The sequence below is a fragment of the Lates calcarifer genome, linkage group LG12 (assembly GCF_001640805.2).
Source record: "Lates calcarifer isolate ASB-BC8 linkage group LG12, TLL_Latcal_v3, whole genome shotgun sequence".
Lineage (NCBI taxonomy): Eukaryota > Metazoa > Chordata > Actinopteri > Centropomidae > Lates > Lates calcarifer.
The window spans coordinates 15255956-15283902 of NC_066844.1; the positions used below are offsets into that span (position 1 = coordinate 15255956).

The window sequence follows — 27947 nt, forward strand, 5'->3', positions numbered from 1 at the left end:
TAAAGTTACAATATTTTTATCTTGAAAACCAGTGGAGCAGAATCCTTGTGATCAGATTATTTTAATCTAAGCGACAAACGGTAAATGAGAACATCACGTTGATAAAAACTGTTTATTACACAAACCAAAGAGGAGTGTATAGCTCATTTTTAGTGATATCTGATGCATGGTGAGAGCATCTGTGTTTGACCTTAATTTTATTTCAGCAACAACTACATAGTCATAGTGGCTGTGGGCTGTAAAACACAGAGCATGAAGCATAATGGCAAATGAAAAAGTCTGTGCATGTTTGTGTCAGTAGTCCAGTGCACATATGAGAGCGACTCCCCGTTTGATCCAGTGTCTCTGACTGTGATCTGTGGGCAGCTCCACTGCGATCACGTAGTTGGTGGAATGACCGGTAGTGGAGAGTGTCCCTGCAAAAGCACACAGAGCAGTTCAGTGACATAAAGACAATGTTTTATATTGTTTGTATTTTATCCAAGTGTTTTCGGGGCAATCTAATGTGCCAGCACAAGGTGTTGGCTACGTGCTGCGGGTGGAAAATACAGAGCTGCACTTTGAGACACTTCGTGAAACAGGACACTAACTGGAGTCTATTTTGGGTGAGTAATAAAACCACCAAAAGAAGATACACACAAACACTAGAGCGAGCACCTCAACACCAAGTCACACTGACAAATAGAGTTCATAACCTGAGCAAACATGGGCTGATCTCTAAAAACAGCTCATCAGTTAAGCACTAACTAATGTGTCAAATTTAAGTTATATCACACTTCCTTGGAAATATAGTATTTGCTTTTTGCTCTTTCTACTCCTTAGCCTTACTTCTACTTCTCTATATCTGTCTTTGTTTACTATCACTGTTCTTTAGCACCGATAAACCAAGATAAATTCCTTGTATGTGCAAACTTACTTGGCATTAAAGTCTGATTCTGATTCTGATGTGCATGTTGTAATATACTGTAGATGAATCCAGTCATGCTCAGATACTGTGTGTACTGACCAGCACGTGTCAGCGTCTTGTAGATGGGACAGATGTAGACCCCAGAGGTTGGAGGTTTGCGGTTGGGTTTGGGGATCAGCCAGATGACGGCCATTTCTGTGTAGAGCTCCTTGGGCCTGGACTCCGTGAGCTGACCTGCCCCGTTATCCCAGCGAGCCCCCTCCAGGAATAGACCGTGGATGTAGCAGCCCGCGTCCGGTTTCTCTGTCATCTCTGACACTGACTTCACCATTACCTGAGGAAGGAATTATTACAGAAGAGATGGGGAAGAAACAGGTTCAAAGTTTTAACAAAAACTAATAAAAAATGAAGTTTCAAATAAGAACTGTACATTTAGATTCATACAGACATTGGTCAGTCCTCTAAATCTGTAGTGTCATATTTGAGAAATATAAATTAATATCTCTTCACTCGTGAGGTAGAAATGGTGGCAGTGAAGCATACCGCCAGACATACAGCTTACTGTCTGACCTTAAAGTCAAATCCAATTGTGTCGATGGAGGCGCTGTAGCGACGGGCATAATTCTGGAGCGTTCCAGTGAGAAAAGCCTGCGGGAAAAAGAAGCCGCTAATCCAGAAGACAGGTGGAATGCCATTATATATCCATCTCTGCAGGAAATTGATCCTCTGAAGCAGGTCTGACACCCAGGAGGCCAGAGGTTTCAGAGACGGGTAGGCCTGGAGGGAGAGAGATACACAGCCAGTCAAAGAGTTATGTATTCTTAGAAAGCAGAGCCTTGAATTATTACAGCAGGACAGAAATGTCACCAAAAGTATCATCTGATGGCTTGTACACAGAAATCACTCCCGAATGTCAACTGTGCAAGAGTCATCCCTGACTGAGTCAAACATGAATGAATGTCAGGATATTAGCTGAGTTCAAGGCATGTTGAGCTGGTATGTGTGGGTCAGGGGTTCTCTTTAAAATTAGCGAGGTTGAGCCACCCTACCTGCAGAACTGCTAAATATAGAAATAAAGATATGAGAGGGTAATTGCTTAAAAAGAAAATTTTCTCAACAGGATTTTTTTTTCCTCAACGTGTTCATATAAACATCCCATTTTGTAATGAATTAGCTATTAATCATCCATTAATACATGCGTGGGTTGTGTCCAGTATGCTATGCAACATAATGTTTTTGCAGGCAGTCACGAACCATCCGACAACTGGTTCCTGATATCAGTAAGAAAGGTCAGAGGGGTAATAACTGGTATGTGCCTGTGTGTCTTGCCTTGGCTTTCCACATATCAGGCACCACGTTGTTGAACAGGCTGTTGGCCATAAGCTCCAGTTCTGATGACATCACCACTAAACCCCTCAGAGCCTTCACAATATCACTGAGACTCTGAGAGATGACCGCCAGCAAGTTGTTATACCTGAAAGACATAAAACATACAAGGACTAGTTACTGAAGTGCTTATGATTTCAACTGAACTAATCTCAGAGTATAGTCAGTCACGGATCCAGGCCTTTTATTAGCTTTCTATAAAACAACTACGAGAACACTTTGTGTTTATTTAATCAAGTTGTGCAAAGACAAATACATGACTAAGTGGGGAGGGAAATGTCAAATAAATATGTAAAGAGTTCACTCTTGATGATGATGATGACGTAAGCAGTGAACAGTCTGATATAACTTAAATTTGATTTCTAAAACTCCTAAGAAAACAGTAAGATTTAGTTATAAACCTTACTGTTTTAAGATTAAAAAGTAACAATAAGTAAATTATTCATACGTTACTAAAGTTCCCAGATGGAGCTCAGAAAAGAAAAATGAATCGTTGATTAGCCCAAAGATAAGCTGTACAACAAGCTTGATCAAAATATGATGACAGACGCACAAACTAAAAAAAACCTGGCGACCAAAGACATAAAGACAACATCACTTAAAGTTTTTATTACCCCATTTAGGTTAAAAAAAGGAACATGATACATTTGCAAGAGCGTGATAGGACTGTTCATCAGCACCAATGACTCAGCAAATATTATGTCATATTCAGAGAGTTTTGCCTTACCCAACTCACTTGAGACAAGTTGCTGACATAACAAGTTGCAGCAGCTCACACACAACCAAATGAAAAAGCTGTTATTACATGATGATTACAGAAACATGTAATTATGGTTACAAGCTGTGACTTTTAAAGGGTACAATTTCAGCAGTTGGTGTCAAATAAAGATATTACATGTCTGGTTTCACATTTAATTATTTTTTTTTTACCTCATAAGTGAAATAAAGTTACATTTATACTGGGCAGGAACAGTGATCTATTCTGGCTACTTGACCCAACTTCATGGTGTCAGTGCAACACAGATTACACTTTTTTTCCCTGACAATTTGTCCTCCTGCTAGATTAATATTTTTTATATTATATATTAATATTTTCATAATTCAAATATGTGTACATAAGATTCACTCAGCAAATCCCAGTAAGGCATACTAATGAAAAAGTTACAGTTAACTGGGATCATCTGAATTTACCTTCATTTGGTCACATCTTTCTAGTCCTGATTGTAAGTGTAAAATAGGATAAAACTTTATTGTCCCCAAGGGGAAATTTGACTTGGGCAGCAACAGAGCAGAGTGATGTGTTATTATATCAAGGAGACCTGCAGTGTGGTTTGTGATGTGATCTCACAGCACAGCGTAATGTTACCTGACGACCTCCTGGATGAGCACTGTGTTCATGGACTCTTCATAGAGGACCGGGTACTTTTCCATCACCTCCTGCACACTGAAAGGCTGAGGGATCTTTTCAGCGATGCCTGCCACTATCTCCTCCACTATCTATGGTGCAGGAGGAGGTAGATCACAAATGAAACATAACAAGCCTCAGTCTCAGTCCAGGCATTCAAAAAAGAGTATTGTATTCATTTTGCTGTTAAGTATGTTCACCTAAAAATGTAACTGATGTCCCACAGGTCTCAGCTTGTATTTAATGAATGAATACTGATACCATTAGTTTTAATAAAGACTACAAAAGAACAAAGTAAACCAAAACGGTCGCTAACTGTACCTCCTCTAGGGTTTTCCCCCCCGCAGACGCAGCTCTAGGCTGCAGACGAACCACAGCTCCCAGCAGGGCGAAGGTCTCATTCTGGGCAAAGCTGATATTTGCGTTGTCATGGAGACCAAAGATCTCAGGTGTATCGTTGATGGGCAAACCACGAATGTATGCCAAGTAACCCTAGGGTCAGAGTTGCCATGACAACAGGTCATTCACTGATACCAACTGTCACCAATTAGTTTGATAGTCAGCAGTTCAGATGATAACATAGAATTTTAAGTCATTCAAGAGATGTTAAAAAAATCCCATTAATAAACTGCAGTCCTGCCAGGACTCAACATGTGTAACCGCAGTTGTGTATGATTATCTTTTTTGCAACATGGCACATACTTACAGTCTTACACTTCCTTGTGTGTGAAAAAAATTCTCTTGAAATTTTGTTTTTAAGGACAATATATGGGGTGGAACAAATAAAGCACGGTCATATGGCCTATTGTAATATGTTAACAATGCACTGGCTTCAGCACTGCAATAAGTCTGAAGTCTTGTGGTAAACATTTTAACATTTTAACCATATATTCTTATCTCTGGGAACTTTTATTTTACTTTATGTCTGCTGAATGATGGCACATGATGTCAGTGTTTCTGTGTGCGTGTTAAAAAGGTTCCCATTGATTATAAGACTGAAAACATGTCACAATCTTAGTGAACCTTAAATGCAGTGAATAAATATGACTGTTTTTATTTTTATTTTTTTTGCTTATTAAGAAATTACCTTCCTGTTTTAGTAGTATGTTGTTTAATTACAAAGATATCCTCATGTATCATTAATGACTATCACCTATTGATATAGACTGGTTGTATACTGACTAGTGAGTTACCCTTTTATTATCAACTCTAAACAATATACAAAGTTATGTGGTCGACAGTATACAACTTTGTAAAGCAACAGATGCAGAGAAAGGTCAAGTCTAATGCACTACTCTTATCGTGATCCTTTTGAATGCTTTCTGTTTTCCAGTATCTAACCTTGATATCCAGATTTGTGTCTATCTGCCGGTAGACTCCAGACGAAGAGTAGACATGATCATCAATAAGAACAGCGGGACAATAGAAATCCTCCAACACACTGAGCAGACAGCGTCTGTCCCAATCATCTGTCACACGCCCGCCATAATTTATCTCCCCTGCAGTGTATTTTAGCACCTGGACAGGTGGAGGACAAAAATGGGGGACAGACAGATGAACACACACACATTGTTTGACTGAGAAAAACACCCCTTGTTTCTCATTAGAGGGTCTGTTTTTCTCCAAGCTCGAGCTTAACCATCCATAATGATAAGAAACTTTTCACAGTGAAACAGCAATGGACATGCATAATGCATGACTAAGGAGACAAGAGCAGACTGATAAAACAGCCACAAAGGGAAAAGAAGAACAGTCAGAGAATAACAAAACAAGAGGAAAAATAGGATGGAAAATGATGGCCTTGGAAATACTGCTTTTAACAGGTGGTTAAATACAGACTGAAGCCCTCTCTCCCCCACCTTGTATGGGATGTCCTGGTACTCATCCAGGAACATTTTGAGTTGGCTGATGCAGATGTTCAGGTCTCCATCTGTGAACTCGTAGGGAATGTTGAAGCCCAAGGGGCCAAACTTCCTTCGCTCCAAAGCAATTCCATGGAACAGACACAGAGACAGGAGCAAAGACTTGAAGTTTGATATCTGTAGAGGAAAAAGGAGGAGAAAAGAGGAGAGGAGTAAGTTGGAACTTGTACATTGTTTATAGCAAATGTAGGAACTTTACAACAACACTCTACTATGGTAGATGTTCTCGAAAATAAAACAGATAAAACTGATCCAAAAGGCAGATTTGCCAATCAAAAGTAAATGATAAGGAGGTAACTGTAATGAGCAGGAGCAGGCTCAGAGGGAGGGTGACTAAGGAAGGGACAGACCTTGTTGGAAGAGGAGATAAAATCATTAGTGAGCCTAAGGTAGGTTTTCTGTAGGTTGGCCTTGATGCCCCTGGGAGGCTCAATGGTCATCTTGGAACCATTTTGGAGGATGGACACCGGGAACTTGTTGCTGGGAAGACTTGTGAGCCACAGACGGAAGTCCTTGTGCACCTGTGGAGAGGATTCTCTTACTGTCTTTTTGTTCTGTTTAAGTAGTCCAATTTACTTCTTGTAGTTTGTGTGTGTGTCTTTATTCTTTTGTGTATGCATATGTTCTGACCTTTCCTGGGTTGATGTTTTCAATGAGTCTCTCCAATGAAGGCATCCAGCTGGGAGCCAGGTGACAGTTCTGGAAAAAGACCCACTGACCTCTTTCCATGGCATCATGCATCATTTTCTCAGCCCAAGGGCCCTGAATCACACAAATGACAGCAGAGGAAAAAAAAAAAACGCACATGTGAAAACAACACCAGTTCTGCCAAAAACAGCAAACTTAACACGAGGCTTTCATTTAAGAGACTACGTTCACATTTCTTAAAAGTCTGACATCTCCCTACAGACAGTTTGACATTCTAGGAGTCTTTCAGGAGGGCTTAAGAGCACTCAATTCAATGTAGACAGAAACTGAGGACAGGGGGATGCAACAGCCCAGCATTAGCCAGGAATCCAAATCACATAATTGCAAGTAATTTGATAAACACACACTAACACCTATTGAACAGCCACAGGGAGTATGTTGCTGGGAGAATGTTTGGCTGGCAACTAAGTTTCAAGTTTGTGGACAATGAGTTTGCATTTATTCTAAAACCTGCACATGAGGGTTTTATGGTTGTTTTGTGAGCTTAATTGCGGTGCCTTGGAATCAAGCATCTGTCAAAAGTAGTATGGTACATTGTCCTGGCCTGTGGTCAGAAATAGAGAAAACAATTAGCACTGAGGTGGCCATTCTTGACAAATGAGAATGGCCTGGCTCTGTGAGAAAATGATTTATAGTGGCTTTCCCCAGGGTCAGATAAAGTGTACAAAGAGAATAGAGAATTCCCAGATATCTCTCTGGCTCTGACCTGGCCCTGGCCCAGAGAGATGGCACTCATTTTCTTGGAGAACTGCATGACGTCAGCAAACTTGTAGAGGTCTGCAGCAGGGTCAGTGCCGGGAGAGAGTACAAAGATGAGGGGAGTGGAGGGGGATGACTCTTTAAACACCACGGACAGGTCTGACGTCTGTGGAAAGATGGAGGGAGGAGGACTAATAAGCCATAAATACTGCTGCTGCATACTGTAGAGCAAACAACCTGAAATAATTTTCAGCTAAAGATAGCATTGTTAATTCTTTACTCCAAACATTAAAGAATGTTTGCACTGCTGAAGACCCAGCCAAAACAAATAGAAAATTATTAACATGTTAATATTACCACACTTATCTCTGTGACAGCCACTGTCACAGAGATAAGAATAACTTTGTGTCACTCCATAAATATTGGTTTTAACGTGAACATTAAGGCAAGAGGGAGGACAGCGTCTCCACCTGAGGTTCTATGAAGCGCTGTCCTAACTGAGCTGCGACAAAGTCCTGCAGGCCTTGAACGACGCAGTCGGCCCTCAGACAGCGCAGGATCAACAGCTTCTGGAATGAGTCCAGCTTAGTGTCCCACTCCTCTGGGATGGGCTCCCTATAGAGACACATACATAACATACACACATGGACACCATATTAGACACTGACAGGTTCTGCACAGTATAAATGAAGGAAAAAAGTGTGGTTTTGTTATGTGCGTTTGTTAACAAAGAGGTAATCAATGCATGCCTATGAGGCTGGTTGCTGTCAAAAATTCTCTTGAAATCTTCCAGATGTTCTGTAAAGCACTCTGCCAGTTTGCTGAAGTTGTTCAGAGCACTGAGGCCCAGGATGTCTTGCCAGGCGCGCTCCGATAGCCAGCTCACTGCTGGATTGGGCATCTCTCGTACAGGCATCCCTCCAGACAGTAGGTAGCGCCACTCAGCCTGACACAGATTCATTAAATGCACTTGGGTTAACTGTGTATTTGTATGAGTTCCTGCAGAAGATTAAACAGACAAGCAAACACTAAGAAACCACAAACTCCCCCGTTGCTCACCATGTCAATTTTGTTCTCATTCATCATGATGCGAGTGCACAGGAGGAAGGCGAACATGAGTTTGTGCTTCTCAAACAAACTGCGGCACACATTGCTGTACAGGCTGAAGGTGAAAAATTCATTGATGTTGGCGATTCTCTTCTCCACTGTGTCTGTGAAAAGGTCAAGAAAAGGTCAGTGGTAGCAGAAAAATATTTTCCAGAGACTATCATTTATTGTGTGACTTCTTTCTACCTGCTCTCTCTGAGTTGGCAATGCCAGCCATGAAGATGCCAAGGAACCACTCCAGAGAGTACTGGTACATTGGGTCAACGTTGGACAGGTCCGATACACAGAAGAAGAGGATCTGCGTGCGCACAGCCACTGGCACATACTCCAGACGAGTGGCATCAATGTCCCGTTCTGTCTTTTCTGCCACCATCACTTTAGCCTGCCAGTAAAGCCAGCTTGTGTTAGTACAAAATCCAACAATGGCAGCTTATGAGCTCAATGACACATTGCTGAAGCATCAAATATGAGGTTATGGAGGGAGTCTCTACTGCCTGACCTTGATCTCTCCAGCCTTGATCTTGGAGGCTTCCAACACTTGGATGAGCTCCTCATTGTCCACAGGGTTTCCCTCTGTGGAGCTGAGTCGGAACAGGATCTCATCCTCAATTTCTTTCAGCTCCTGTTTCATCTTGGCATTGCTGATGATCAGCTGGTTCTTAGCCTCCTCCAGGTCTGGACGCTCCTCAGCTACCACCTGGCCCAGCAGCTGGTCCTCTAGACCACTGAATACAGACAAAATGCACTTTTACAAAAACACTAAGAGTGAGACTAAGAGTGTATGATTTTTCATACCTGTAACAGTAACATGGACTTGCATTACTAATGATAGCAAATAATAATCTTTTTGGCATTCTGCATATTTTGGATGGAGTGTAGGCTCAGATTGTACAATGAACAGATTAAAAAAAATAGATATATATGTAATATAAATATAATACTATAATTCACTTGACTTTAAACTTGGGTCTAGGATTGGGTTGATGGCAAAACTACAAAAATAAGATCAAAGTTGTGAAAAAAAAGTTCTTGTATATGTGCAAGATATGTGTTACCTTGGTGACAGGGTGAAGTTAATGAGGGTGACTTTGGTAGAGACCTCAGGAGAGTAGTGTGGATTTGGCAGCTTTGTGGTGATGTACATCTTGAAGCTTTCGTGGTAGGGGATGACTGAATCGCCAAGCTTCAGCACTGTGCTGCCTTGCTGCTTAAATGTCTAAGAGCCATAAATGTGAGTTAAGCAGACCAGTGTGTGGTAGATATTCATATAACACTGGCATACAAGTGATTAATTTATTTATAATACTTGTGTGTACCCACCTGTTGCAACAGGACAGGCTCGAGAGCAGGATCTAGTTCCTCTCCTACATTCTCCAAAAGGCAGGGTTTACCAAAACGAATGGCGTTTTCAAGACTGCGTAAGAAGTCCCGGTCACTAAGCTTCATAACCTCTAACCCACTGTCCCGCTCCTGGGTGACAACAGGAAGCATGTATAGATCAAATACAACAGATACTGACAAGGTTTTTTAAGAGTTGTATGTGAGACTGAACTGCACTGGAACCTCTACAATATTGGTACTGTGATATGAAGGAAAATGTTCAAATCTAGGTATTGGTACTCTCTGCACTTGTGGTCAGATCAGAACACAGAAGAAAGAGTCCTCACCATGTTTTTGATCCACGAGTTGGCTTGTCCCTGAGGATCAATGAACAGAGCCCAGCGCAGAGAGTACTGGGTAATTACACCATTCTCCACTGAAAGATTGTCCTTGGGCAAACCTGATATCTACAATATGCACATAGAAATGACAAAGTGTAATGACAATAAAGGTAAAAGTTAACTCAAGTCTAAATGCATGCAAGAAAATAAGCTAGTCTGGTCTGACAATTAACAATTAAGATCTCTCTGAAGAGGCTTTGACCCTGAAGGTCACCTGACAGCAGTTTGGGTCTGACCTGCCAGGAGCGGATCTTGACTGGATCTCCAAGGGTGCTAATAAGGTTGGGTTCGTCAGTGTGTGGAACACTTAGCTCTTTGAAACATTGCAGCCATTCCCCTGCCATGGCTGCCCTGTATTCTCCCTGAACACGAAATATTGAATCTTAAAACTGCTGTTGATTGCAATGAGACATGTGTATACATAAAATACATGATAGGTAATGCATTTTTTATATGCACTCACACCTACACACTCACTGAGTTACAACTTCACTTACAGTGAAGGGTCCCAGGTATGCAACATATCCTGCAGACAGAAGCACGTCGCCTGCTACATTATTAACCATGTAATCCAGATGTTGCACAGTTTCCTTCCAGCGCACTTTTTCATCTGCCAAGCCACCTATAAGCTGGAGAAAAATGATACATTATCATGACCTGTCATTAACTATGAATATCAAAGCAGGTAAATATATTGAGATTAAAAAAAAGTTTGTTTTTTTTTTTTATTCTTATGCACTGCGTTGGCTTGCTTTTTAAGAGCAGTTGTAGTAAATCCATTATATATTATACATTTCCATTTTCATGCTTGATTATATTCATTGGGCATAAACACCAATCAACATATATTTCCAATTATACTGCACTACTACTTTTGCATTATTGGTTTTTGAACATACATTACATTTAAGCCAGCTGGTTTAGAGTAACTACTGTCAAAATTTTTGACTTATATTTACCTGCTTTGACCATTATCTGTATATGTGCTTATTTGTATCCTGTTCCTAACAACCTCTCTGCTCTGTTTCTTGAGCTGCTCTAATGCAAAATTTCTCTCCTGGAAAGATTTGTCCTATCTTATCTTATCTCTCCTTCTGACCTTGTCTGCTCGGACGAGACGGGTCTCACACAGTTGATACTTATGGTCCAGCTCGTCTTTCTTAGCCAAACAGGCCTGGTACTTGGCTTGTAAAGTGGCAATGCCACCCTCCACCGCTGCCAGCTTTTCTTTGGCATCATCAAGGATGCGCTGGGTTGCCGCTAAGTCCTCCTGGGCCTCCTGGAGAGCTTGCTGCACAAATATTTGCATTTTAACATTTAGATGACGATTTAATATGAAGAAACTTAACTTTAAATACCTTAAACAATTAACTACAACAATGGCTAAAACCATGGATTTCAGTTTTTACCCTTTTAGGTTCCACAGCCTTGGCCACAAAGTGATATACATGCATGGCTCGCACCCACTGGCAAATGGAGGTACAGGCTTTGGAAACCTTGGCGATAGAGGCTGGCTGGAACTCCTCATTATCTATGTAGGGCTGGACTAAACTGATCACATTATCGGGGATGTTGTCCTACAGAAAAAAAATTGTGTCATAAAGTTGTAAATGCTAAAGTAAAATCTGAAAGAGGCAATAATAATGTTCTGGACATACTATACATACAGTAATGTAGCAATACATCCATTAGATATATGCACTACCTTATCATACTTGAACAGGCTCTCCAGAAACTTGCCAGGGTCTTGTAGAAGACCCTTTCCAGGTTCCCAGTAGTCATCTATCTTGGTGCCAGGCTTCTCTCCAGGTACCTTTTTGGGTTTGATGCCCTTCATAATGCACAACGCTTCAATAACCAGTTTCACCCCCTGGGGTGGTCTCTGCATTGCCCGCACCTATGGAAATCATTTGGTCCCAATTCAGGATTATTAAACTGACAAAAAAAATCATACAGGAGGTTATATTGCGCCTATAACATATAATATATACAGTTCAGTAGTATTTGAAGACTATCTTGAACAATCATCATCTAAATCCCTGACCTCAGTGACATCATTCTTATTGAGTGACTTGAGGCTGGTGAGGGCAGCATCCAGGGCTGGCAGAGCCTCGTCTAAGTCTCTCTGAGCATCTGCTGCGATGGCCCCTGCAAAACGGGCTTTCTCTGAAGCTTTTGCTTCCTCTGCCTGCACTGACTTTCGGGTCTCCTCTGCAACCACTGTGTCTTTCTGTTGGCAAAAATATACAGCACACTCATAATCAACAGGTTATACAATTTAGTTTTTGTTGTCAAGAAAACCTGATTATGCACTTCAGTGAGCCAAAGCATCAATACAATCATTTATGTATGAACAAGGGGATACAATATGTATGGTCTGTGCCAACAGAATTCAGGAAAGGGCCGTATGCTGCTTGTGAATGCATTAATTGCCTCTAACTTTATGAATATTTACTTACTTTGATGGTCTCCATGGTGACTTCAGTGTCCCTTGCAGCCTCCTCTAAAAGAGGTCTCATTGTCTCTAGCTCCTCTTGCATTTTACTCACATCCTCTGCTGTGCTAAGGAGCTACAGGACAACAATATAGTGTTGTCAGATAAGAGTGTTAATTAATATGTACACAAATTACACATTTGTTCATAATATTAACCATCCATATCCACTCAAGTGAGGAGAGGTAATTCTTTAACCTAACAGGGCAAAATACACAAAGACATACAAATTGTGATTTGTGATTTCTATTATTGTTTTTTTTTCCCTCCCAGTGCCTTGCCTTGTCCAGACCAGTCTTCATGCGCTGACGAGCACTGCACAGTTCTTGCTTTTTGCGTCCAGTCAGATCTGAGAAGATTTTCAGCAGTTCCAGGTAGCTCTTGGGTGTGACATAGTTGTAGCGTGAAAGCTCAGCCAGGTACTGTTCACACTTCCTGGCCACCATCTGGTGGATCTTGACACACATCAATGTCTAGAGAAGATAAACAATTAGGGAGAGACTGTGCTTACTGAAATATTATTTTATTATTTCACATTCAACTGAATGCATAGCAGAAATGTGTAGAAGAGGCTACCTTCCCCCAACAATCCCCTTACACACCTACTGTTGCTAGCTAACTTCCCAATTAATGTATTTCCCTCTCTTCTGTCTGAACAATTTTCTCTACTCTCAAATCATTTAACATGGCCACTCTTGAATCATACATTCCCTGACCACCACTATATATACGCAACATGTGCTCATCATCATAATGTTGTCTTTTAGTGCACTGTCATTCAGCTGGCTAGGAATAAGGGCTCACAGTCTGTGCTTAAGTACATTAATAGAACTGCACATTTGCTCAATAACTGCTACTAATGTATGAGCCGAAATAGCTCAGTTGGGAGATTGGAGATCTAAAGGTCCCTGGTTCGATCCTGGGTTTCAGCAGTGAACTATGGATTTTATCCAGCTACACCTGTCATTCAAGCCAAATGCCAAATCTCTGCTTGTCTCTCAAATATATCTACACATATGAAGGAACATCACCTACAGCTAAACCTCTTAAAGACTGAGCTCTTTGGTCATCCCAGCCAATCAATGTCTCCATCACAATATCAACATCACCTCCTCATCCCTCTCCCCAGCCAAAGCTGCAAGAAACCTGGGTGACCAGCTACTCTTTTCTGACCATGTTGCAACTGTGTCCAGGTTGTGCTGCTTTGCACTATACAAAAAAAAAGCCTTACCTGACTAAGTATGCCACCCAACTCTTTTTACAGGCCATGGTTATCACTTGCCACAACTTTTACAATGCCCCTCTGGCGGGCTATCTTTCGCGCACAGTGAAACCTTCACAGATGGCACAGAATGCAGCAACATATCTGGTTTTCAATCAGCTTAAAAGGGCACATGTCATTCTGCTCATTGTCCTCCACTAGCAACCCATGGCCACCCATATCGGGTGTCCCTCTCTATCTTCAACAATCTCTTGAAGACTCATCTCTTCCAAATGTACCTCCTCCTTTAATACCTCTAACACCCAAATCCTAACATGCCCGCCTTGCATTTACTGTGCACTTCTTCACCTGATCTTCTTGTACCTTGTCTTATTAAACAAATCTAGTACTGCAAGGTTTCCTGTTGTTCTGAAGCATCGGTTTTGGATAAAAGTGTCTGCCAAATGAGTAAATGTAAATGTTAATGTATCACATGTATGTAATGTATGTAATGTTTGAGCCAGTGGTGGGATTTAGAACACAATTTTGTTATCCAAAGCGATGAGACACAAAGACAGATCCCTACCAATATGAGCTCAGCCTGACAACCAATCAGCCAATAAAAAAGGAAAACATAAAATCATGTCTCAGTTACTGTACAGTGATCCTACATTATGTAACATTTAGCCTGTTGACACATTTTGTCAGTTTGTTTTTATATCTAATCTTATATATTGTTATTTTAATTATATAAATGTGTAAGTGTACACAAATATTATTTTAAAACCTTCATACCAATGAAGCTCAATCACACACACACACACACACGCAGCCAGCCTCCTCACCAGTCCCCTCATGGCCATGGGGCTGGCTTCTAGCTCGGGCAGCTCATTAAGAAATGATGTGGCCACAGCCTGCAGAGCCTCCTCTGGCCAGGCACTGAACCAGTCTATGGTACAACATGTCACTAGTGAGGGAAACTGCCTCAGCCGTGCACGAAACACCTCACCAATAGGACTGCAGGGGAAGGAATGGAGAAAAGTATGAGCAAGAAGAAGAGATTTTTTTTTTGACCACATACATTTTTTTTTTTTGCACAATTACAAACCTCATGCAGAGCACATTGTGGATGTTGCTGCGGACCCTCCTGATGTAAGCAGCCATAAGGTTGGCTTTAGTTGGCTGCTGCCCGAGGTCTAGCACCACTGGTTTCATTGCTGCCAGGATGCGTTCCTGCTCGTCTGATGCGTACAGGTTGGGAACATCCCCAGAGTTCAAAATGTTGTTGATATCTTCCAGGAATGACTCGCTCTTAATCTAGCAGATTAACACAAAGGTACAAATGAGCAAAGAGGCGCCTTGTCTTATAGAGGTATATACTCACATATACTTAGGATCATTAAAATCTACATTCTAAACATTTTGTTTATTCTCTAATTTATACTGATTTAAAATGCAACAAGACAACAGTACAGCAACATACAAATTCCCAGTATAGTGCATACTACTCTAGAAATATGGATGGTAGTGATGCTGTTAACACAAATACATATAGAAGATGGTAAGAAAGTGCTACTGTTTACCTGTGTGTCTACAAAGAGGAAGGTGATCTGCTGGTTCTGAAGACCAGCCTTGAGCATTATGCTTTTAATATCTTCCCTCCACTCTGTTTGACCGTAGTTCTTGGACAGCTCAATCTGGAAACACTCATATTCTGACCTAAATACAAACAAACACACTGTGAAGACTGGGCCACAAGATGGTGTCTTAGCACATTAACAATTATATCATATATACTTTTAGCTGAACACTTTTTAAAGCTTTTTAATTTTTTTTAAAACAACCCACACTGTCAAATGATTGTAACTTTGACATAAAATGAAGATTACAAAATCTTGAATGTGGTGATTACTGATTTTAAAAGTGTGCTGAAATTAATGGAAACAAACAGATGCCTGTAAAATAGTGCATCAGTACAAAATCTTGAGTATGTTTTGGAAATAGGTCAGCAGTAATTTATAACATAGAAAACATTCAAAGCTAACTGTGAACCTTTAACAAACTAAATAACTAGAGGAAAAAAACTCAAATTCATTAAAAATTTTGTTTAGCCTGCTGGCATCTGAGCTTCATATCCTTAATAGCAGAGAGTCTCACATATGTGAGGCAAGCTTAGTGAGTGACTGGCGGCCACTGCCACCCACTCCAAGCAGCAGAGCATTGCCTAGGGGCTGACGCAGGATGCGGCTGATGCGGCACACATGCTCAATGGCATCCATGAAGAGCACAAGCTTCATCTTGGTGGTACTGATCTGGTTGTAGTCTTCCATGTACTCCTCCATCACCTTTGCCAACTAGATAATATAAAATAAGGAAATTCAATATAATTCAGGGGTATAAGATTAATAACTATATCATTACAGAAAGTTTAAGCCAAATGGTTAGGTCTTTACTGAGGCAACTGCATAACACATTCACTTACTTCCAACATAGGTCATGGTTCCACTCACCTTTTCCTTGTCTTCTATAAGTGTGTAGACCTTGTGGTCAGCTCCAGGATTCATGAAATCCCCATAGAGAACAGGCTGGCAAGACACAACTTCTTCAAGGCTGCAGTCAAAATCTTGAATGCAGTCCTTCAGGAGCCTGTTGAACCAGTCTCTGTCCTCAGCACACACCAGGCGGTCCTGGAAAACCCGGCAGCTTTCATGGTACCATAGCTGCAGCAGCTGCAATTTGTCCTGAAAACACCAAAGTAATTCTGCTTTTACATAGGGGATTATGAAACAAACAAAAGTCCCTTCAGCCTTTTCTCCTCTCATCAAAAACATCTATCATACGTGATTATTATAGGGACCCATGAAATATTTGCATCTACTGTCAGGATGAGTAACACACTGCTAATGGATCAAGTGACTGAACCTGAGAAAGATATTCCTACAATCTATAGTAATGTGATAATTTTACATGAAGTTGATTCTGTTGGATCTGACTACCTCTATCATGCCAGCCTCAGCCATGAGGATGCCCTGGAAGACCTTGGACAGGTCTCTCAGGTTGAAGGTGTAATGGGACTTGGATGGAGTTGGAAGAAGCTGGGAGGTAATGGTAGAATAGACTCGGATAGTGGCGTCTACAAGAGACTCATTCAGCGGCTGGATTGCTGCCACAGGTCCTGATGAAAAACAACAAGATGCAAGAGAGAAGTGATAACATTAAACATGACATTTATTTAAAAATCTATTTATTTTCAGGCTTTTAGACAATGCTTTATCAGAGACACTTTCACAAGCTCGGATCAACATTTTTGTTTGTGCTAGAAATGTGCTGTATAAATAACATGACTTAAAACAACAAGAATTTAAACCATGTGTCTTTTTTTTTTTTTATCATAGATACTACACTAAATGACATTTTATTTGATTTCTACTCCTGCTTCCTTTCACTGTGTCCCTGACTTACTGCCTGGTTCCTTTTTACTCATATTTCCATCTGAAAGAAAACAAAGATTGAGTTAAAAAACTGTGGTGATTTCTTTACAACCTTATTCAAATATTTTCTACCCTGCAACAACTGTCGTGCTACTAACATATGGCCTTAATTTTACACACATTAGCAGAACTGACTCACCCATCCAACTGCCTAGAATGGTGGAGAAAATCTTCTTCTTGCTGGCATCATCCATTTCAGTGAAGGATAGGAAGTTGAAATGGCGTGTGAATCGCTGGGTGATTGGATTCCGGCCTCCACCCGGAGGTCCCATGGCACAGGCAAAATTGATGTCCACCAAGTGCTTGAAAGTACCTGTGGAGTAATAGCAGGATAAACATAAACAAAGCTAAATCTGATGGATTTTTCATATTACTGATCCAAAATACTGTGACTAACCACAAATCTTAATTATAAAACATAAACAATTAATATTTAACTGTGCACAATTAATACAAAAATAAAAGTATATTACATTACATTAAATTACATTTTAAATTAACACAACCGAAAACAAAATATACTTCAAAGATCTCACCTATCTGCTTCCTGTCATACCAGCCTCCATGGTCCATCCACTGTCGCAGCAGTTCAATAGGAGGCTGGGCACCGTAAGGTCTCCAACATTGGCATGTTTAGGTCATCAATGAAGAAGATAAAGTACTTCCCTATTGGAGGCCCAAACACACCCTTCCGCCTGATATAAAGGTACATGCATCATTCAAATGGTGAGTCACAAATATATTGTTATTATTACAAATATATATTGTATTTGTAAATGGTGCATAGTTGGATGAGCAACATATAGTAGAGCTGGCATACCGTTTGTCTAGTTTACTGTCGATGTAATCTTGAGTCTGGTTGGCTGAGGTGCGGGCAGAGAACATGAGGAAGTGTGTGATGAATTCAGCAGACATGTTCTTCAGCAGTTTGTCTGACATGGTCAGAGTCTTTCCTGTGCCAGTTGGCCCAACACAGAGCACCTAGATTAAACGCACATACAAATATAAATCTGGTCTAACAGTGTCTTTCCAAGGAAATGAAAGCATTTAAATGGCTGGATTAATTAGCTAGACTGAATAAATGTTTCAATATAAAATATTCACAGTTTAGAATAACAAGTGATGCCGTTTTTGCTTTTTTTAAAAACATGTATTTCATACAAAAGTATTTGATGACAGATGTATGAAGATTAAAGATCTTAAGATCAAAGTACTCACTGGTTTCTTATTGGTTAAAAGCATATCCATCAGGAAAGACATTCTCACTGTGTCAGCAGTGGGAATGATGATGTCAGCATAATTTGTCTCTGGGGTGATTACAACACTCTTTGCATATTTCATCCAGCTGACCCACTGGACCTAGAGAACAGGCAAAAAGATGACTGGATCAATAGAAAACTGTATCTTATAATCTCAGCTGCAGTGCGTACATAAACTGTATGTTTAAGCATCATTTGTTTACTTTTCTCTCCTCATCTTCTTCGTCATCCTCCAAGTTACTAATCCCTGCATCATCAAGCCTGTAGTCATATACCAGGCCCTCCTCTGGAAAACATAATTGAATCTGAAAGGCAAATACATTATCAAGTATACCTCTGTCAAGAAATAATACAGCCATTAATACTTAATACATTTGAAATAACTTGCTATTGGGATGCTGAAGCAGAGGTTGTGATCTGACCTTCTCCTCCGCCATCTTGTTCTTGATCCAGGCGCTGAAGCGCTGGCAGCTGGCTGCATCTCCTGTGGCTCCTACACTCCACACCAGAGAAAAAAAGAACCAGGGCTCAATCAACTCCTTCAGACGGTCCAGTTTCTTTTGAGGTGGTGGTCTTTCACCCTAGAAGACAATACAGGATTGGTGACGGGGAGCACAATCAATATACCACTATCTGGCACATCAATAAGAGATGGTGAGCACAGGACACAGAGCTGAAACAACCAGTATTCTTGTTAGTTTTAACAGCCTGATTTGCACAGAAATCAATGTATTCCTTTATTGCGGTTTATTGTAACAAAGCAAAATGGCACACACACCTCTTTAATGTCAAAGGGATTGAAGAAGCAGTCCATTAGTTTAAGCAGACTACAGGCAAGGTTACTGTCTAGGGATGTGATGACCTCCTTTACTGATTTGCGAACAAATCCGATGGAGTCCTGTGTGAAAGTACAGAAAAAGAAAAAAGAAATCAAAACACTTTTTGTAGTGTTATAATCTAAAAAGCCTTAAGATCCCCTAGTGGTCTCTCTCAGTTATGCCTTCCCTCTCACCTGCAGGAACCTGGCAAACAGGGAGTTGAGCTGCTCCGTGTATGGTTTCAAGGCTTTAGGGACCTGCTTCAGCCAGCACTCTGTAAAAGGGACAAGGCCCAAAATACTGGGCTCCAGGTAGACCATACCACATCGAGATACAGTTGCTGGGGAGGCAACAGCCAAGTCCTGCACCTCAAACATCATGGTCATCACCTGCAGGAAGAGGACATAAAACACCTGAATGCATACGGGACAGAGATCGAGACACAGACTGAAAATCCAAGGCTGGGAAGACATAACCTTACATCAGTGAGTTTAATTATTTCCCCAGAGCTAAGACACAGTTTTTTGTTGTCATCCAGCACAGTGTTCATGTTCTCAATCCACACAGCATCCACTGGCCCATCAAACATATACCACTTTTTCTCTTTGTCCATAGATGCTGCCCCTCCACGTATAAGAGATGAAAGGATACCATCTGTCCTACAGGGGTGGTGAGAAGGAAAAAGTTGGTCTATGCAGTAAGTCAGTGTCTTTTTTTTATTCTTCTGAAGTTTGTGTGAAAAAAAAAAAATCACTTCTTACCACTCATGTGTGAGCAGGTCATACTCCCCATAGAGCTGTCCCATGGTGATAGACTTGGGATTGAGAACATATATCTGAACTGATTCATACACACCACCACTTACAGAGGGCTGGCCCTTCACAGCTGTTATTGCCGCACCTAGTATCTCATAACACTAAAACACACAACAGTAATACTTAGAAACACTGCACAACAAACATCATTATCAACTTTGTGCATAAATCTGGAGACTATATTGCAACATGTAAAAGACTCACCTTGGTTTTACCAGATCCAGAAGGTCCCACCAACATCAGGCCATGTCGCACCACAGTAGTCTCATACAGCTGAATACACTTACTAATATACCCTGCAATCACCACAATACTGTCATGTACTAATTCTGTGAATACAGGTAACAGCACATCTGAAAAGAAACACTAAGAACACTAACCATCCACATCTTTGAGGTTCTTCTCGGCGCAGACATTGCGCATGGACTCTTCAAGCGTGCCATAGTTGATTGGCTCCTGTTTTGTCTTAGGGAAAAGATCAGACACAATACCATTGAAGAGCTTCAGGTCATCCTGTAAAAACTTTGGTACATTGACGTCTTGAATGGCCCGCAGACAAATCAACTCCTGGGAGATGCAGAGGAATAACATATTAATTGGACAGGAAGAATTCGTCAAATACCATTCAACAGTTGTGTCATGTTTTCTTATATTTTACTTCTATCAAAAACAAAAGAAGCATTTCAAACCTCGTTCATGTCAGGATTTTCTCTCTTCAGGTTTCCAGCAGCTGAAATCACAGTCTTCACAGCTCTCATGCCAAAATCATAATGATCCTTCAGATAGACAAGAGAAAAAGTCAGCATATCTTTATATCTTTGTTGTTCTCATATACATACAAAAAAATATGTCACCAGTTATTTTTTACTTTAGGTTCTTACATGCTGTATATATTATTATATTAACTACATTTTGTATGACAATATCTATCAGTCAAATAGTGTAAAAGAAGGTTTAAAAAGTAACATCTGTCACAGTTATCACATACACCCACTTGGACAAAACAAATTCTACTTCTGACATCCTATGGATCCTCACCGTACCTGAGAGCTAAGCTGTTCAGAGGAGAGCTTGAAAGTGGTGGTGATCTTCTTGGAGAGGACTTTGGCATCACTGAAGCCAAATGAGTACAAGGAGATCTCTGCTATCATAGCGTAGTCAGGGACCATCATGGCCACAGGACGAAACAGGGCCTGTGGAGGACATAATCTCATTCGTTGAATCCCGTCTGCTTATCATCAGTGTTATGATATGTTTAAGATTCAAATATTATTTCAAACCTTGAGATTGTCAGGCAGTTCTGTGCGACCAGCGTAACCAGGATTCATTGTGATGAACACAGCACAAGAGGGGACAAGAGGGATCTCTGATCCTTCAAACATAAATCGCTCTGCCTAAAAAACAGCATGAACACAATTATTTCAGAGGAAACTAGGACTGACTCATTACATTGTGTAGTTGGCCTACACCTCACCTGTTGGTGAGGAGTGTGATCTCTTAAAATGTAAAAAAAAAATGCATATTTAATGAGATAATGGTATATTTTGCACATTCATTAAACATAAACATTATTCCATAATTCAACTAATGTAAAACCTTATGATGCATGATAATGTAATTTGAATCAGTTTCTCACCCTTTGCTGTTGAGCCTTTTGTATAGTGGTGATCTGTTGTGCCACCACAGACAGCACCTCCACATCAATACGATTAAACTCATCAAAGCATGCCCAGGCACCAGAACTGCAGAATGTAAGACAGATATGAAATCCCACAAAATGTGATCAATTTCAATCAAACATTTGTGACACATAATAGCAAAACTGACAATCCATTACACTTAGTTAACTGACTCTTACCTGGCCAGTCCTTTGAGAAACTTGCCCATAGCAATAAAATCCAGCTGATCAGAGCAATTGAAAACCACTGTCTGGATGGCAAGAGCCTTTCCCAAGTCTTTAGTGGTTTCTGTCTTTCCTGTCCCTGCTGGACCTGCAGGAGCTCCTCCAAACTTCAGGTGTAGAGCTCCTGTCAGGGTCAGGTAGCATCTGAAAGAGCCAAAAAGTGGTGAGCTCAAAGGACTTTATGGCATTCAGTCAAAAACAAAGTGGGTAATATTATACAAAAGAGCTAGGTGCCTACCTGTCAGTGAGTGGGGTGATGACCAGGCGTCCAGAGTTACCAAGGTACTCGTATCCATACAAGAACTCTGCATTCACAGCACGGATGTACAAGTCGTCTTTTGCCCAGTAGTACCTAAAAACAATCATTGCAATCACTCATTTCTGTGCACACAATATTTTAAGAACTTTAAGAATTAAAAAATGATAATATGCAGTGGACTCTCCGGTCAGCATCAGTGACAGAAGTAACAGTGACAGGGGTAAAAAGACAATTAAAAACAGAACAAGAGAAACAAACCTGAGCTGGCTGATCCACTCAAAGTCATTGACACTTGAGACCTGCTGTTCCACCAGCTTGGCGGCTACATCTTTAGCATGAACTTCTATGACGATGAGAGCTGAAAGCACAGCTCGTTGCATCTTAGAGAGACCTCCTCTCACCAGCTGCACTAAGTCACCCAGCTGCAACAGAAAGCAAGATGTTAAAATGTCAATATATTCTGTAATGTGAAAATTGTTCCAAATTCAAGTGTGAGCAATAAATAATAGAATGTTTTTTTCACTAATTTTGGATATGTAATGTTACTTAGTTTTAATATTTGCTAGTCTAATTTCAAGTCCCCACCTGAGTCTGCAGTTGGGGGTAAAGTCGGTCGGCCAAGTCTCCCTGCTCCAAAGCCTCAGACACCTCAGTAGTCCAGAAGACCTGGCATCCAGCAATCACCACTTGACCAGGCCACAATAACACCCACTCTACACGAGGTTGCTGAGGGGTCAATAGGGTTCACAAAAATCTTACAGAAGCAGATATCTTAAAAATGCCTTAACTTGAAATTCAAAAAACAACCCATATAAGAGTATATCATATCACAGTATATCATAACCACCAAACTGAAAGTCAAGCTTGCAGACCTCAGGATAGACTTTGAGTGAGCGGTCAATGTTATCCCTCAGTGTAGCCTTCATAGACTTCTCCACATCTCTCAGCCAGTCTTCCACATTTCCAGTCGGCCACACTGGAAGGAACAGCTTCACCTCCTCCCCTTCTCCAGAGTACATATGTGTGATTTGTAGATCTGACTGGAATTGAAGCTGAAAACCAACAGATGTCTCAGTCGTGTGGTATACATTTCATCAGCGGTCTATAAGCAGAGCAATTGTAAAGCGCAACCAGGTAAAACAAACCTGTGCAATGTTCTCGAAGCATTTGCGCAGGTGTGGTTGAACAGCAGTGGGATCTTTGGTCTGAGAGAGAATCTCCAGGAGCTCATCATCTGACAAGAAGTAAAACCTACAAACAAATATTCAGTGAATATTACATCAGTGTTGTGTCCGCGTGTATGCGTGTATCAAGATTTATTTATTTTTTCTCATGGTATCATAGCTCTGCCTAGAGACACTTTGGCTACTGACTGTTGGTGATGGGGTGACATAATGTGAAAATGTGACTTAAGTGTACTGAAAACACTGACAAATCTGTTATTAACACCAACAGAAACTGTTGAATGTCGGAAGTGTTTTCAGGACATTTTCACAGTGGCTTACCTGGGAAAGGAGCCTCGTTTTGTCTCCAAGTACTCACTGAGACCCTTCTGTACCTGTTCCAAAAGTATGTTGCACTCCTTAAGTTTGTCAAGTAGACGAGCATCTGGACACAGCTCAATCACCTAGAGGTAAACACACAGAAATATACATAAAAAGTGCATTATTATTATCTGTCCTGAGCTCTGTCCATTATTATAAAGTGTGGATGCGCTTACCTTTCGATTATTAAAGGCACTTTTCATGACTCTTTTCCATGTTTGCTCCATTTGCTGGTATCTTTTTCCTTCCACGGGCAGCTGCTGGTTGATATCATCAGAGCTAAAGATGGGCTCTAGGTAAAGCCAGGAGCGCTGGCATGTCAGCCACTCCTCCAGCACATCCTGCAAGCACCAGAAGAGGGCAGTAGCACTACATAGCAGAATATAAGACACAGCAATGATAATGTTAGAATGTGTCTGTGTGTGTGTGTACTTGAGTCATTCTGAGCTTTCCCTCCCAGGTGTTGATGCGACCCTCAAAGGCCTTCTTAAAGGGAGAGAAGGACATGCTCTGTGTCATGACAATATGATCATCCAGCAACTGGGATGCTTCATCCGGGCTCTTCAGGATGTAGGTGCCTGTCTCCTTATAGGGCAGCACATCAAAAACTACTGACGCCCACTCTTGTTCCATCTTTTCCAGGGCCTAGGTGAGAAGATGTGAAAAAAGGGTAGTGAAGATATTCACACACTGACACTGTGCATAAGCAAGCACATTAAGAGGAGTTGCACTGTGCTGGAAAAACATCAGTCGCCCTGCCTCTATTTTATCCCTCAAGTGCTCATATTGTGAAAATTGTATTTAAACTTATATGTTTTGTTCAGGCAGAGGATAAAAACAAGCTGCCCAAATCCACTCCCATCCACACTTATAATGTACATCTGTGGTTCAAAGGTACCTGCTCAATGGTGTACTCTTTCCCAGCCACCTCAGCCACATGAGCTATGTCATCCACATAGTTCTGCAGGCCAAGCTCCAGGCAGCGGGAGAAGGTCAGGTTGGCTTTGGGCTTGACCTTCATTTGAATGCGTTCAGAAAGCATCTCCCAGTGGCGGCTCCTCATCCCTGGGTTCCTCAGGCCCTGAATCAGAGGGATGTAAGGACGGAAGTCCTCAATCTTGTTTCGTATTAGAGTTGCCACCATCTGACAGTCTAGTGTCAATAAAGCAAAGAGAGCAGGCCAAGAAAAGACAAGTCAACCACAGCACACGAAAAAAACACTTCACTTTGTCAAGTTTGAATGGTAATAGCCTACCAGGAATGTCCTTGAACTGTTTAATACATTTGTGCATGGTCTTGTGAGCATCTGTGACATTGCGCTCAAGCTGCTCAGGGTCAATGGAAGAAAGCGGGTCACTGAGCCAGCTCTCATGCCAACGTAGCCAATCAGAGGTGGTGGCCCATAGGTCTTTAAAAGGCTGGAAGTCCTTGACCAACTTCTGCACACGATCATACTATAATACACATTTTTCATTGTCAGAAAAAGCATGACAAATGTGTATTCTTGCAAATTTTTTAAAGTATCTGGATTGACAAAATCCTTTTACTCGATGCACTCTATTTCACTTACATTCGTGACAGGAATACCGAACAGACGTTCTCGGGTGTTGTAGGTTTGGGCCAAACTCTGGCATTCCTTAAGTTGCTTGCTTGTCCGCCTCACCTCGTTGGACATCTCATGGGCACGATCAATGTCTGAATGGCCCGCAAACCCAGCAACCAGCATCTAGAAACACAGCTGGGTTGATTTTTAAGCAAATTTCTAATATAGTAAAAAAAAAGTCTGTCTAAAACACTTTTTTTAAGATTAATAATACAAAGGACATAAAATAAAGGAAAACAGCACATTATAAAGCTGCTGACAAGTCATTATAAATAATCACAGGTCCACTTCCGGACACATTCAAATTCCTGTGAAGTCAGGAACATCTCTGCAAATTCATCTTGAAGCAGTTCTGTTATATAGCAGGCACCTGGACTTAGCCGACACTGTAGTAAGAAAAATCCCTAGATGGCTCAGCTGACCTGTAGAGAGTCTAGGTGCTCCTCAAAGTTGCTCTGATCAGCTAACTGGATCTTGTGGAAGCACTCCTCATCCTCCACATGCTGGATGGTTGCTGCTTCCATCTGGCTGATTATCCTCTGAGGCCATCCAATAGCTGTCCATCTGCACAGACAAGTAATTATAATAATCAGTATAAAAGCTCCTCAGTTCTCTGTCTCCACACTAATCATTCTGAACCCATCAAATCACTCTTAATCCCACATTAGAACATATCAATTAGATTGTTATATCAGTTTTTTTTTTTAATTAACATGATGATCATGCACTTACTTTTTATTAGCATCCTCATCTGAGAGACAGTAGCAAAATTCTTCTATTACCTCATAGTCTAACAGGATCTTGCCAATAAGTTCCTGTTGTGGACAAAGTTATTGACAAAGTAATCCTTCATATGATATGAATGACAGAAATATACGCTTCTTCCCATCACCCTGTACCTTGAAACTCTTCAGCTGTTCTGGGATTTGTTTCATCCAGTCCCTCTTTTCAGCCAGTTCATCAATGCTGTTCGACTTCTCACGCAGCTTTCTACTTATGATGTTACACTCTTCACATGCCTACACATACAACACAACAAGATTAACAATGCCATTAAAAAAAAACAGTAAAGGTCATTCTTAGGTTGTGTGTGAAGAAACTGCTTAAAACACTCAAATGGATGACACTTATGTTGTCTGGCATTTAAATAAAGGACTTACATCATCAATCTGCTTGCGTAACTTCAGAGCAAGGTGAGCCAGCATTGTATTGGCTAAAGCCTTTCTTTTGCTAGAGAGAGCCTGACGTACAGCCTCTACACGAACAATGAATGGACCAATCACAATGGAAGATGGCAAGGACTGTTCGATCCTTTCCTTTTCTTTGAGATGTTGTTCCACCTGTTTCTTCACTTCTTGGGATGTCTGTTCAGCATGCATATGAGAACTAGCAGCAAAAATAGGGACATAACAGAAATGAAGAATCATTCAAAGGAAAATCATGGTTTCAACAACAAAAGCATCCTAAATGGACCATTAATCAGAAGACATGCATCCTTACACAGAAGAGTTGTAAGAACTTGGATACATCATTTTACACCCAAACTTACCCGAGAAGGGTTTCTATGTCCAAGTTCTGTAGCTCTAAATGTTCCTCATATTCAGCAGCATAAGCCCTAAGAGGTATGACTGCTTGTGTCAGAGCAATACGAATCTTCTCTCTCAGCTCAGTTACTTCTGGTTCCCACAAACTCACTGACTCGAGCAATGGATCGCCACCGATAAACAACTTCTGCATCACAAACTTGTATGGACAGGAGAAGGGCAATTAAATTCTTTCTCATTTTCAATTTAATGCTGCGTGACTGAGGTGACAGCAGATTGTATTTTACCTTATCAAGCTGTGGTACATTGTACGTGGCCAAAATGCCCTTATCAAACAGGTTAACAATAGATGTCACAAAGTTCTCCGGTGGTGTGCTGTAATGAACCCCAGTCTGGTCCAGAACCAAGTCCACCAGGAACAAAGGGTTATTTTTTGGCCTAGATTTGGACAATGGGGAAATATTATTAACACAATACTGAATATTCAGAGTACACAGTAATGGGTTATGTCACGCTAACTGTCAAACACTCTTTGAAATTGAACTGACTATATAATGTATAATTGACTTCAGGTTACACTAAGAGAACAAGAAAATACTGATGAAAAATATGTGATGTTTATATCCATGTGAATGCATCTTTATACTAAAAGTGCATGTGCATGCTGTCCTACTTGTATGGGCTAGTGACAAGGTTGCTGCCCCAGATCAGGTCCTGAGGACATGTGAGCACACTGTGGCAGGCGTCCAATATAAGGTGGGTCAGGCTGGCCAGTGAATCCTGCACAAGGTAGCGCAGGGAGTCCTGCATATTGAAGCGCACCACAGCAAGCAGTCTGTATAACTTGGACATTTTGTACATGTCCCAGTGTGACTCATTCACATTGTATGAACCTGGGCCGATACTCCCCAGGTTGGAACGGATGCTGTTGCTCAGCGCGACCTTCCATGACTCCCGAAGAAACAAGCTTATCTGAAGAGGGAGGAAAAGATTTGAGGCTTCTTTATTCATGGAGATCAGGTGTCTTTTATGCCTGAACGGTTTCTCTAGTAATTCTAAGTCAACATCAACCACAAAACTGTTATTAAACTGAAATCAGTGGGGGAAAAGAAGTTGTTAATCTGCAGTTAAACTTGTTTGGAAATGATTTCATCACTGAAT

The 27947-nt window shown here is 41.0% G+C and overlaps 1 protein-coding gene across 1 annotated transcript in view; it reads right to left on the minus strand.

The window, feature by feature from the left end:
• Positions 1 to 98: 98 nt before the first annotated feature.
• The window catches only part of dnah1 (dynein, axonemal, heavy chain 1), a 30570-nt gene continuing 2721 nt past the window's right edge, over positions 99 to 27947 (minus strand). Inside the window, 70 exon segments of the mRNA XM_051074394.1 lie at positions 99 to 416; positions 1007 to 1241; positions 1478 to 1684; positions 2237 to 2381; positions 3660 to 3790; positions 4020 to 4190; positions 5040 to 5216; positions 5558 to 5737; positions 5971 to 6141; positions 6251 to 6382; positions 7035 to 7193; positions 7498 to 7642; positions 7777 to 7973; positions 8087 to 8238; positions 8321 to 8516; positions 8634 to 8859; positions 9190 to 9350; positions 9455 to 9604; positions 9802 to 9921; positions 10092 to 10217; positions 10353 to 10484; positions 10955 to 11146; positions 11265 to 11432; positions 11561 to 11752; positions 11900 to 12085; positions 12315 to 12425; positions 12631 to 12822; positions 14396 to 14567; positions 14659 to 14867; positions 15134 to 15269; positions 15708 to 15904; positions 16061 to 16291; positions 16547 to 16725; positions 17013 to 17042; positions 17181 to 17354; positions 17578 to 17653; positions 17655 to 17736; positions 17862 to 18022; positions 18260 to 18400; positions 18504 to 18605; positions 18723 to 18881; positions 19079 to 19198; positions 19313 to 19507; positions 19600 to 19777; positions 19880 to 20034; positions 20138 to 20229; positions 20314 to 20500; positions 20623 to 20709; positions 20977 to 21126; positions 21214 to 21327; positions 21570 to 21675; positions 21792 to 21980; positions 22075 to 22188; positions 22354 to 22517; positions 22681 to 22821; positions 22968 to 23147; positions 23241 to 23346; positions 23601 to 23722; positions 23816 to 23980; positions 24072 to 24284; positions 24538 to 24791; positions 24895 to 25093; positions 25210 to 25365; positions 25665 to 25806; positions 25975 to 26057; positions 26142 to 26261; positions 26403 to 26628; positions 26792 to 26985; positions 27074 to 27224; positions 27460 to 27758. Coding sequence (XP_050930351.1) covers positions 295 to 416; positions 1007 to 1241; positions 1478 to 1684; positions 2237 to 2381; positions 3660 to 3790; positions 4020 to 4190; positions 5040 to 5216; positions 5558 to 5737; positions 5971 to 6141; positions 6251 to 6382; positions 7035 to 7193; positions 7498 to 7642; positions 7777 to 7973; positions 8087 to 8238; positions 8321 to 8516; positions 8634 to 8859; positions 9190 to 9350; positions 9455 to 9604; positions 9802 to 9921; positions 10092 to 10217; positions 10353 to 10484; positions 10955 to 11146; positions 11265 to 11432; positions 11561 to 11752; positions 11900 to 12085; positions 12315 to 12425; positions 12631 to 12822; positions 14396 to 14567; positions 14659 to 14867; positions 15134 to 15269; positions 15708 to 15904; positions 16061 to 16291; positions 16547 to 16725; positions 17013 to 17042; positions 17181 to 17354; positions 17578 to 17653; positions 17655 to 17736; positions 17862 to 18022; positions 18260 to 18400; positions 18504 to 18605; positions 18723 to 18881; positions 19079 to 19198; positions 19313 to 19507; positions 19600 to 19777; positions 19880 to 20034; positions 20138 to 20229; positions 20314 to 20500; positions 20623 to 20709; positions 20977 to 21126; positions 21214 to 21327; positions 21570 to 21675; positions 21792 to 21980; positions 22075 to 22188; positions 22354 to 22517; positions 22681 to 22821; positions 22968 to 23147; positions 23241 to 23346; positions 23601 to 23722; positions 23816 to 23980; positions 24072 to 24284; positions 24538 to 24791; positions 24895 to 25093; positions 25210 to 25365; positions 25665 to 25806; positions 25975 to 26057; positions 26142 to 26261; positions 26403 to 26628; positions 26792 to 26985; positions 27074 to 27224; positions 27460 to 27758 — 11127 coding nt within the window. The 3' untranslated portion in view covers positions 99 to 294.